The sequence below is a fragment of the Chiloscyllium punctatum genome, chromosome 9 (genome assembly GCF_047496795.1).
Source record: "Chiloscyllium punctatum isolate Juve2018m chromosome 9, sChiPun1.3, whole genome shotgun sequence".
NCBI lineage: Eukaryota > Metazoa > Chordata > Chondrichthyes > Orectolobiformes > Hemiscylliidae > Chiloscyllium > Chiloscyllium punctatum.
Genome location: NC_092747.1, coordinates 52,776,565 through 52,789,428, shown reverse-complemented (window position 1 = coordinate 52,789,428; position 12,864 = coordinate 52,776,565). Strand labels below are relative to the sequence as shown.

Genomic DNA, 12,864 nt, shown 5'->3' with positions numbered 1-12,864 from the left:
GAACTAAAACTAAACTAAAGCAATTCTGAATTTTTTAAGCTCACTTGATGATGCAGCAGTGAGTGTCAGAAATGCAACTTCAGAGGATTGATGTATTTACTGCTCTACATGAGAAAATGGGACTTGCTCTCAGCATTCAAAAAATAAAAAGCCATCAGCAACTTCAAATGCACAAGTCATATCCTTTGTTGATTAAAATTTATGATGAGTTCTTGGAAAATGTAGAACATTCCCAGTACCTTAGGTACTGGAACAGAAGACTGCCATAGATGAATAAATCCAACATTGCCTGGAATTTGCTGGTGCAGTCTTTAGCCACCTGAAGAAGCGAGTGAAGATTGTAATAGCAAATCTGAAAACACAGTCATGGTCTACCATGTCAAGATTGCTAGCTTACAGCATTTGGATGAAAAATGGATAATTTACACTAGGCTGGAGTCATATTATCAAAGCCTACTGTGGAAGCTCTGACACAGTAAGTGGGAGGACAGATGCACCAACATCAATGTCCTCTCACACGCTGGCATCAAAACACTAAGGCTATGATCATCTGCCATCAGTGTTGTTGGGTTGGTCATGTATTTCTAACACCAGAAACCATACTCCTAAAGCAGGTCTTCTCCAAGCTGAGTTAGGGTAGGCTTAGCAGAAGAGGACAAATGTATGTTTTATGAATGTCCTGAAATCTACTGTGGCAACAAAAGTAGGTTAGTGGCTAGGAATCCTGCAGTGAGTAATTAATCTCCTGACTCCCCAAAGCTTGTCCATCATCTACAAGGCCCAAGTTCAAAGTGTGATTGAATACTCCCCACTTATCTGGGTGAGTGTAGCACCAAAACACTCTAGAAACTTGACTCAGTTCAGGACAAAGCTGTCTATTTAATTGGCATCACATGACAAAATATTCACTTTGTCCATCAATCAGGATCCTTTAATGAACAACAAAATTATTAATTCCTGTTTTGAAGAAGGGGCGCTAATCCGAAACTTTCACTCTGATTTCTCTCCACAGATGCTGCCAGACCTGCTGAGCTTTTCCAGCAATTTCTGTTTTGGTTTTTGTTTCTGATTTGCAGCATCCACAGTTCTTTTGGATTTTTTTTATTAATTTTTTTTATGAGAAAAAGAGTTATTCACCCTGTCCTTTTGGTGACTTTTTTTAAATAAAGGAACAGGTCAGGCATTCACTGTCCACGGCCTTGTAAGATAAATCTTCAAACAAAGAAGCATGAAGCATCCTCACAATCTTATTATTAATCATCCATTATGTATTATCTTCACTTGGCAAAATGCAGCCATTTCTGAATAGCTTTAGCAATTCCCAGTAAGTTTTCTTGAACTTGGCCTTTTGAAATTTGTACTGTGCATTGTCACATGAATTTCCATGTTGCATTGTTAATGATTTAATTTTACCTTTTAGGTGATGCAACTTGCAGGCCTTGATGGACATCAGGTTGTATTGCTCCTGGAAGATTACCAATTTGTCCATGCTAGGTTTCTTGAGATGGTGAACAGTCTCCTTTCTTCTGGTCTGTATCTAAGTTGTAATTATATACATTAGCAATTTTTTGAATTGAAACATCTGAAGTATAAATATAAAAAACATCAGGTTATAGTCCAACAGGTTTAATTGGAAGCACACTAGCTTTCGGAGCGACGCTCCTTCATCAGGTGATTGTGGAGGACTCGATCGTAACACAGAATTTATAGCAAAAATTTGCAGTGTGATGTAACTGAAATTATACATTGAAGAATTGATTGTCTGTTAAGCCTTTGATCTGTTAGAATACAGTGATAGTTTCACTTCTTTCATGTGTAAATTACAAAACCTTTTTTTTAAAAGTTGCATTCTCGGGTTAGCTGTTAACAATGGTGATAGGTAGACAATATGTTGAAGGTGTTGGCCCCCTGTGTTCTCTGTCTATGCCATGATGTTTAGATCGATTCTAATCTAAAAAGTGAGATAACAGAGTTTTGCATAAATTCATGCAGTTTTTGAGCTCAGAGTTCTACATGAATTTATGTAAAACTCTGTTATCTCACTTTTTAGATTAGAATCAATCTAAACATCAGGTCATAGACAGAGAACACAGGGGGCCAACACCTTCAACATATTGTCTACCTATCACCATTGTTAACAGCTAACCCGAGAATGCAACTTTTAAAAAAAAGGTTTTGTAATTTACACATGAAAGAAGTGAAACTATCACTGTATTCTAACAGATCAAAGGCTTAACAGACAATCAATTCTTCAATGTATAATTTCAGTTACATCACACTGCAAATTTTTGCTATAAATTCTGTGATACGATCGAGCCCTCCACTATCACCTGATGAAGGAGCATCGCTCCGAAAGCTAGTGTACTTCCAATTAAACCTGTTGGACTATAACCTGGTGTTGTGTGATTTTTAACTTTGTACACCCCAGTCCAACACCGGCATCTCCAAATCAGAAGTATAAATATAATGTAATAAGTAATTTATATTCCTGTTCTTTGTAATGTTATTCTGTGCTTGCATGCATTGTTTCATAGTTTCTCTGACATCCATAACACAATTGGCCCATCTTCACCCTCTCAATTTTCTAAATGTACTGAATGCCTGCCTTTGTTTGAGAGCCTTCCATGATTTTTGGTGGGCAACTCTGTGTAAAACATGTCTCGCTTGTAATGTGAAAAATGCAGGACACCTGAATGTCCAGTCCAGGGCACAAGTATGGGGCAAAATTACCACACCCCTGGTTGCCTAAATAGCAGGGTCATACTCTTGACCTCCTAGGTCAGGTTTAGAAGAATACAATGCTTTGGTTTTGGCATGCTTGGCTGTAGAATTTGCCTGAAAGATTTAGGCATCAGTCTTTGGGCTCGAGGTCAGAATTTTGCTTAGGTATTACTTCCTTGAATCTTCCAAATTATTAGGCAGGGAAGGAAAGAAGAACTAAAACATTTGCATCTGTAAGTTTTGAGTTGTCTATCAACTTATATTGCTGATAAATACTTTGTGTAATCATAAGACACTTAATGGTACAGTATATGTGGCACACTTTACTGATATGTACAGTCAGTGATGGTCCCATAAGTTACAGGGAGATACTTCGAGCTTCTTGTTCTATTCTTTAACCACTCTAAAGAGCTGCTGCAAACGACGGTGGAACACAAGATCACAAGAGATAGTAATAGAAGTTACCACATTACTTGTTGAAGCTACAATATCATTTAACCCTCTTCTCATACCCCATGATTCTAAGATACTAAAGATCTATCTATCTCAACCTTAAAAATCCTCAAGGGTGCAGTTTTACTACACCTTTTGGACAGAGATTTCCAAAAAATTACAACCCTTTGATGAAGAAATTTCTTTTAATTATAGTCCTAAATGATTAACCCCTTATCCCTCATCTGTTCTCTGACCAGCATAAACTACCTCTCAGTCTACCCTGTGAAGCCCCTTAAGTATCTTCAATGTTCAATGATATCAAGTTTCATTTCTCTTAGAGAGTATAGGTCCAATTTATTCATCTTCTTGGCCTGGGACAATATTCTCTTCTAACAGTTAAATGAAGTATCACTGCTTCAATGCAAGTATATATGCTATGATGCCAGCTCATGGTATTAGTGGACAAACCCCAGAATGAAATGTGCCCTGATAGGTCACAGCTTTTTAAAAAATTTGTTGATGTGGTCTGTCACTGATTCAAAAGCACGCAGTATTGCAGTTTTGGGCTTTAACGATAACACTGAAGTTGATGATGCAAAATAAATGAATATAGGATAGAATAGACCAAACTTTTAACATGTAATACAAAGTTAAAGATTTCAAATCATGTGGTAAAATCATAATCATTTTAATCACAAAAGCTTCGTTTTACAGATCACAAAAACCTCCTTTTACAATACTTGCACCAGAGAGAAACTCTTTCTCTAACATCACTGAAAGCTTAATATAACTCCGACTTCAAGGCTCAGTCTGAAGAATCTGAATCTTCATAAGACCAGAAGAAATAGGAACAGGAGTAGGCCATTTTGCCCCTTAAGCCTGTTCCACCATTCAGTAGAATCATGGCTGAACCAACATTCCTCATGTTCACTTTCCTGCCTTTTCCCCATAATCCTCAATTCTGCTACTAATTGAGAATCTAACTATCTAAGCCTTAAATATACATTAGAACTTTGTTCTCACAGTTCTCTGTGGCAAGGAGTTCCAAAGACTGACAACCCTCAGAGAGAATAAATTCCTCCTCATCTCAGTCTTAGATTGGCACCCCTTTATTCTAAGTCTATGCCTTGTGGTCCTAGACACTCCCATGAGGCGAAACATCTTCTCATCATTTACCCTGTCAAACCCCATAAGAATCTTATATGTTTAATGAGATAAACATGAGAACCATAGAATCATAGAATCTCTACAGTGTGGAAACAGGCCTTTCGGCCCAACAAGTCCACGTCAACTCTCTGAAGAGTAACCCACTCAGACCCATTCCCCCTACCCTATATTTACCCCTGACTAATGCACCTAACCTACACATCCCTGAACACTATGGACAATTTAGCACGGCAATTCACATAACCTGCACATCTTTGGACTGTGGGAGGAAACCGGAGCACCTGGAGGAAACCCATGCAGACATGGAGAGAATGTGGAAATTCCACACAGTCACTCGAGGCTGGAATTGAACCCAGGTCCCTGGCACAGTGAAGTAGCAGTGCTAACCACTGAGTCGCTGTGCCGCCCCAAATCATTCATGTTCTCGATTTACCCTGATGGCTTTCCTTTAAATGTCAGTTTAGAAGCCATAACATTGCAATGGCTAGGAATTAAACCTGGTCAACTGCTTAGAAGGTAGCTGTGCTCACCAGTGCACCATCATCGCTCTTAGTAAGCTTAAACTTAGTTTCAAATTACCTTTTCAGGGTTTAAACCAAATACTTCCGGAATTATTGTTAAAATTTTAACAAATGTAAATTATGTTCTCCCTTTCTCAGCTGTTTTACACATCCATCTTCAACTGAGAACCCTGCAGAACTGCCACAAACTGAAACCAAGACTGACAGGTTTCTTTCCAAGCTGTTGGTGTTCCCCTGCACCCTTAAAAAAAGTTCCAGAATCTTCCATCAGAAAGCCCAGCATACTATATCACGTAAAAACCGAAAGAACTGTGGATGCTGTAAATCAGAAATAAAAACAGAAATTAATGGAAAAATTCAGCAGGTCTTGTTATGGACTAGGCCAGACCACTCAAAACATTCTTAAGCAGGCAGCCCAGATCATAACTTTGCAATTTGTTTTGGTAAGTGTACAGTGAAAATTACCCAGATTAAGTTAGCGAGGTTGACTACCAGGTTTTAAAACAGACAAAAGTTTATTCACATGATTACACAATGAAACACAAAGAACAGAATAAAGAACCCCTACAGAACTCAGTCTATCCAAACTAGACTTAATTATGCTATCCGAATATACAGAACAGTCCTAATAAGCAACCCCCCTTAAAAACCAGTACAAATGGAACACATGCTTACAGGTTGAAGTTAGTAGGGCTGAAAGAGAGAGAGAGAGAGGGAGTTTCCACACAGCTTACTGTTGAACATCTCATTAGTTCTGGACTGAACTAAACTGCTCAGCTACAAAGCTGACCACTTCCCTTTCATTATATAGGTCACTTCTAAAATATGACCACTTTGACCTAAAATCGCATCAGTTTACATATAAACAAAAAGGCCTCTCAATACCCTTTAATATCTGTACCAAACCAGTCTAATCAGCACTGAGAGTGGTTTATTACCCCTCTGTAAAAAACCAAGAACATAGTATCCTTGAGAAAAGGAACAGTTTTTAGAAAACTAAACTAGCTTTGTGACCGTCTGTTTTTGATACTATATTATGTACTTTGTTTACATGCAAACTTGCCATATTTAAACACATCCTATTAGTTCTTAGGAGATATTGTCCTCAAACTGATTTAAAATCACCATAGTTCCATAAATATGCACAAGTTAATTATTAAACCCCTTCAGACACACTAAGAAAGTCTGTATGCCACTAGTTCAAAATCCAAACTCCAAATTCAAAAGTAAAAGATATTAAGATTATTTATCTACATTATACATCTTTCATCACAATATCCTTCCTTAAATATGGAGATGAGAGATTTGCCCAATACTCCAGGAATGATCTCACTGAAGCTCTGTACAACTTTTTAAAGACTTCTTTGTTCCTGTTTATTCAATCACCTATCCATTAAGGCCACCAAACCGCATGCCTTCTTAATTGTTTGCATACACATGTATAACACACTAGAGTTTATCTGAACATCAATTTGTATAAATTTCTTACCTTAATAAAAATCTGCCTTTCTAATCTCATCACCAAAGTGAATGACATGACATGACATTTCTTCACATTATATTCCATTTACTGTTTGATGTCCATTCACTTAACCTGTCTAAATTTATTGTTTCTTGTATCCTACTCAACTTGCGTTTCCACCTAGATTTGTATGGTAAACAAACTTTGTATTTTACTGTCTGTCTCTTTGTTTAAATCATGAATATAGAATGTAAACAGCTGAGAATCAGCATTGATCCTTGAGACACTCCACTAGTCACAACCTGCAAATGGAGAATACCCTATTTATGCCTACTCTCTGTTTTTTGTCCATCAAACATTCATCCATTTTGGTATATTAACTGAACTCTGTGTCCTTACTTTACTAGTTAACCTTTGTGTGGCACTTATTGAATGCCTTTTAGAAATCCAGTTATAAAACATGCACTAGTTCCCTTTTATCTACACTCTTAGTTATATCCTGAAAAGTCTTTAATTTTTCAAACAGGATTTCCCCTTTATAAAACCATATCAAGTTTATCTGCTTTGCTAAAGTGCATTGTTAAGAATTCCTTAACAATAGATTTCACCACCTTCCTGGAAAGTGACTTTGGACTGATTGGCATGTTGTTCCTTGTTTTCCTCTCTGTTCTTACTGGAAGAATGGTAGCATGTTTTCTCATTTTCAATCTGCTGGGACCATTCCAGAATCTATGGAACAGATGTTTGTACACATCATGTGTAAGAAGGAGACATTAAAAGCAGAAGAGAAGTCTACATCCTTCAAATGCCACTTCAAAACTCCCTTGATCATCTTGGGAAGTTTCCAAGATACACAAGTTTCGGTTGTTAACTTTTAACATAATATTTCGGGCTGCTCAACATATTGCTCTCAACGAGTCTGCTAACATTCATTGGTTTACTGTTAGTCTGAAAGGCAGCATCTTTGACAGAGTGCAGTACTACTTTACTATTACACTGTAATGTCAGTCTAGCTCAGGTGCTCCATAGATTCATACAGTTTGGAAACAGACACTTTGGTCCAACCAATTCACGCTGACCATTTTTCCAGACTAAACTAGTCCCACCTGCCTGCACTTGGCCCATGTTCCTCCAAGCGTTTCCTCAATGTCTTTTAAACATTTTGTGGAATAAGGCTTCAAGAAAAAAACCTGCTGCTTCAGAGAAATTAATTTTACCACTAATTCAGTGTTGGCACAAGTTTAAATTCCATTTTTCATTCATATAAGTTTTGTGCTCAGGACAGAAAAAGATAAAATTAATTCCTGCAACATTATATTGACCCAGCTAGTCTTGATATGCATATTGCCCATCTTTAGAAGTTCATAAAGCTTGTTATTCATCTTTAAAAGTAACATAATTGAAGTTCTTAAACAGCGGATTGGATTCAACATTCAACTGCTATTCTGTGTGGTTGGCAATCTTGCTCTTTTTCCTGTCTGGTTGCTGGTTTTTCTTTTAAAACAGATGTTATTTTAACACCTTTAATTTGGAGAACATTAGGAGTTCATGAAATAATGTCAACATTATTTGTTCAGTTAAGAAGCACACTTAGTGCTGTAACTTCTGTTAGTCTGTATTTTCTTTCAAATTTAGTACTCTGTGCACGTATTCTGTTTATTTTTATTTTTCGCGCATAGCTGTTCACAATAAAACAGGGATTTAACTATGGTTTTATGCATTTTTTTTAATATGGCAGGTGAAGTGCCTGGACTATATACACCAGAAGAACTGGAACCAATCCTGTCACCTTTAAAAGACCAGGCTTCACAAGATGGGTTCACTGGACCAATCTTTAATTACTTTGCATACAGTAAGTAGACTTTAAGTCCATAATCTTTCTTTTTATATACAACAGGATATGATACTTAATGGACTGGAAGCTCATGTTCAAATTTCACCGTGACAGCTGTGAAATTGAACTTGTTAAATCTGGTCATTTATGTACATTTACGCACAAACATAAGCCATAAAAATAAAAAAAAGTGTTCTTTAGGGAATGTTTCTGGTCTAGTTTATTTGTGAACACTGGTTCTATATGATGTGCCAAAACTTACATAACACGTGAAAATGGAGCTGGTGGCAAAACTATGAGGGAAATTGAAAAAGATATAATCAATATTTATACTGGTTTGTTCCTGCCTTCAGGCAATTTTGCATCTTGCATCTTCCAGTAACCAATAATGGTAATTAATGTGATCTGAATGGGGAGGCTACTGGATTCTTACCTGTGTCAGATTGAGCATCAAAGACCTGGCAGGTCCCTGGAAATGACATCCTGTCAGCAAGATCTCCTTTATTTATTCCCAACACCACCAACTACTCCCCCAAATGTCATTCAGAGCCCATCTGAAAAGGTCTTCATTGTCTTCCTGCCACAGTAACACTAACCTCTCCTGGGTTGGCGGCACTGTAGGCTTTGCCCAGGTGCCACCCATGTGCCAATTCCACCTGGTTTCCAAAATTGAATAGATCTACTCAAAACTGACTTTCGATTGACTCTCAGGTAATATCATATGGGCCAGTGTTGAGGTATCACCAGTGGCATTGTAACCTGCTCTTGGCTCCAGCATCAGAACCTTGACAAAGGCAATAAAGTTCCACTCTCTATAGTTAGGCTCTTGTGGGATATAAGGGCCAGTTAATTATTCCTTGCAGATGAAAAAAAGAGGTGGTTCTTCAGAAAATTTAAAAATTATTATGTGTATGAGTAAAATTCTAACAGCAAGAGAAATGTTGATAAGAGTTTAGATTTATCAATGGAACAACAACTTGATGTGACATTTATCCGTGGGCTCCAGTTCTGCACTACGGCTCACAGAGCCACCAGCAGTAATTTTGTCTGAATTGATGTTCAGTAGGCTGACTTGGGACCCAGTTATTATTCTTATGTTGGGTGTGCAAACGACGAGTGGTCGTAAAGGTAAAAGTCAGCCTAAGCAACCTGAGAAGGATGGCAACTGCTAAGGAAGGCTGTTTGGAAAGCCTGTTTTAGGGCTCCAGCACCATGCTCAGTACCTAAAATAGGGTAATAGAAGTTAAGATATTCATCTAAACCTCACTCCCCTTCATTCCTATGCATTCCCCCTACCTCATCCATTCCATGCTATGCCCTCTGCCCATATCCCATGGGTCCACAGTTTGCCCAGCCCATCCTATGCCCCCCACCCAGCTCCCATGGCAACTAATTCCACCCATCACCCTCCCCCTACCTTCGCATATGCAACATCCACCCAGTATTCACATTTAGTCAGACAAACAAAAAAATGTCATTACTTAAAAGTTCTATATTGCAGGCTACTCTATTGTAAAAGTATACTTATTTGTAAAAACATATTTTGACAGATCTTGACACTTTCTGACAGACTAGATTTTTATAGTTTTCACAGGTACAAGAGGTTTGTACATCTTTTATGCACTGATTTCCTCCTCTCAAAGAATGTTATTCTTCCAACCCCAACATGGCATGGGACTATGTCCACATGGAAAATCGACGTTTTGGGCAAAAGCCCTTCATCAGGAATAGAGGCAGAGTGCCTGCAGGGTGGAGAGATAAATGAGAGGAGGGTGGGGGTGGGGAGAAAGTAGACCTGCAGGCACTCTGTCTCTATTCCTGATGAAGGGCTTTTGCACGAAACGTCGATTTTCCTGCTCCTCGGATGCTGTCTGAACTGCTGTGATTTTTCAGCACCACTCTAATCTAGAATCAGGTTTCTAGCATCTGTTTTTACCTAATCACTTAATTGGCCAACTGCATGCGCCAACTGTGGGCTGATCCCAGTCCTGCTCCTGTAGAAATAGTGATGCTATGTTTATGAATGAGTGTAGGATTCTCAACTTTGAGAGGTTCTCGTTTGTGACAAAGATTTGCGCCTTATTATCTGATGAAGGAGGCCTCGTGCTCGCCACCATTTACAGCTGGATGACACCTTAAGGAAAATGGGACAGGGGCAAGTTGATTAGGATGAAACCATTATTCTGTTTGACTGAGCAAATTTCTCTGAGCCCACCTGTAAACCCTCCCCAATATGTGGCCAAAATTGCTGCCGCTGAATGTGACACCTGCAAGCATTCTTAAAGAGCCAGACACTTTTCTCATTTCTCTTTTACCTCACCCTTTAATGATAAAAAACAATTTGTAAGCATATCCAATTTATTTATGCTGTTCTTTTTGAATTTAAAGTTCTTAAAATGCTCTTCATGTTTTCTTTATGTTAAATGTAAATCATTCTAATCTTTTTGAAATAAATCCCTGTTTACATCCATTTCAGTCTATTGCCACACTTGCCATGCATGTTTTTGATCATTTGTATAAACAGTTTATAACGATAATTTTTAGAGTTTAAGAATGAAGCGATTTGCAATAACAACCCAGATGAAAAAGTGCCTGTGTTAACATCGCCTTGAGATTTTAATTATCTCCTAAGTAAATAGGACAATAAAAGGATACAGATGTATGCTGAGACCTTGTACACTGAGATGTATAAATTGATTAGTTATTTATACCTGCTTTCATTTGTGTTACATATTTTGTACAACTTTCTATTTCTACCTTGCATTTGTCATTAATTTAGACAATTTATAAATTGTTTAAAGTAAGTTACTGGTGTGGAAATTGATCTAATGCTTCTCTGTCAATTACGTAAGCTACATCTCAGCATGAGCCCGTTCAGAAAAATTAATTTCCCTGAATTTCTTATTTAAAAAGAAACTGTTGCAGTATGTCACAAAGGTAAGGATTTGGCTCCAGGTTTTAATAGAAAAAAATGTCATTTGGTGGTACAGAATTCGAGTATTGCTTAAAAAAGATACATTTGATGAAGCTTTCTGTCTTGTATTCATCAAAGCAATCATGTACCAATTTAAGGGAGAAGCCAGCGCTTATACTGTTTGAAGGGAGACTGTTAATTGGTTGGCAAGTTAATTGGTGGAAGCATTGTTGTGGCGAATGAACCAGTTAGACATCGACTGACAATTAACTGCCAAGCATTGTTTGTATTTTTAAACCAAGCAGATTGACTCTGATCAAGGCATTGCCCTGAAAAATGATCCAGAGGACAGCTGTTGCCTATTTTTATAGAGTTGAAATAGTTGCCTTTTGTGTTTATTAAAGAAGTTGAATCTCTTGTCAAGAGAAGAAGGAGGCTTATGTAAAGATGAGATGTGAAGGCTCAGTTAGGGTGCTTGAGATTTACAAGTTAGCCGAGAAGGACTTAAAGAAAGAGCTAGGATGGGCCATGAGAAGTCATTGGCAGGTAGCATCAAGGAAAAGCCTAAAGCTTTCTATAGGTATCTCAGGAATAAAAGAATGACTAGAATAAGATTAGGACCAGTCAAGGACAGTGGTGGGAAGTTGTGCGTGGAGTCCGAAGAGATAGGAGGCACTAAATGAATATTTTTCATCAGTATTCATACAGGAAAAAGAGAAACTGAGATACAGACTATTAGACTAGACGGGATTGAGGTTAATAAGGAGGAAGTGTTAGCAATTCTAGAAAGTGTGAAAATAAATAAGTCCATGGGTTGAATGGGATTTATTCTAGGATTCTCTGGGAAGCCAGGGAGGACTTTGCAGAGCCTTTGGCTTTCATCTTTATGTTGCCATTGACTACAGGAATAGTGCCCAGATGACTGGAGGACAGCAAATGTTGTCCCCTTTGTTTAAGAAGGGGAGTAGAGACAACCCTGGTAATTATAGACCAGTGAGCCTTACTTCGATTGTAGATAAAGTGTTGGAAAGGATTATAAGAGATAGGAATAATTTGATTAGGGATAGTCAACACTGTTTTGTGAAGGGTAGGTCATGCCTCACAAACCTTATTGAGGTCTTTGAGAAGGTGACCAAACAGGTGAATGAGGGTAAAGCAATTAATGTGGTCTATGTGGATTTCAATAAAGTGTTTGATAAGATTCTCCAAGGTAGGCTATTGCAGAAAATACGGAGGCATGGGTTTGAGGGTGTTATAGCGGTTTGGATTGGAAATTGGCTACATGTAAGAAGAAATGTTCAACCTGGAGTTTAGTTACTGGTGGTGTACTGCAAGGATTTGTTTTGGGGCCACTGCTATTTGCCATTTTTATAACTGACTTTGATGAAGGCGTAGAAGGATGGGTTAATAAATTTGTGGATGACTCTAAGGTCGGTGGAGTTGTGGACAGTGCGGAAGGATGTTGCAACCAGAGGGACATAGGTAAAGCTGGACTGAGACATGGAAAATGGGGTTTAATGTGGAAAAGTGTGAGGTGATTAACTTTGGAAGGAGTAACAGGAATACAGAGTACTGGGCTAACGGTAACATGTTTGGTAGTGTGGATGAGCAGAGAGATCTTGGTGGACATGTGCAAAGGTTCCTGAAAGTTGTCACTCAGATTGATAGGGTTGTTAAGAAGGTGTACAGTGCGTTAGCTTTTATTGGTAGAGGGCTTGAGTTTCGGAACCATGAAGTCAGAGAGTCTTGGGATCATAGAGATGCACAGCATGGAAACAGACCCTTCGGTCTAACTCATCCGTGCCGGTCA

General features: G+C 38.2%; 1 protein-coding gene across 2 annotated transcripts in view; it reads left to right on the top strand.

Annotated features, from left to right (window-relative positions):
* The window catches only part of dync2h1 (dynein cytoplasmic 2 heavy chain 1), a 571,463-nt gene that overhangs the window by 186,135 nt on the left and 372,464 nt on the right, over positions 1 to 12,864 (top strand). For both annotated transcript variants that reach the window (XM_072577509.1, XM_072577508.1), the window contains exons 51-52: positions 1,421 to 1,529; positions 8,045 to 8,158. In XM_072577509.1, coding sequence (XP_072433610.1) covers positions 1,421 to 1,529; positions 8,045 to 8,158 — 223 coding nt within the window. The remainder of the gene's footprint in view (positions 1 to 1,420; positions 1,530 to 8,044; positions 8,159 to 12,864) is intronic.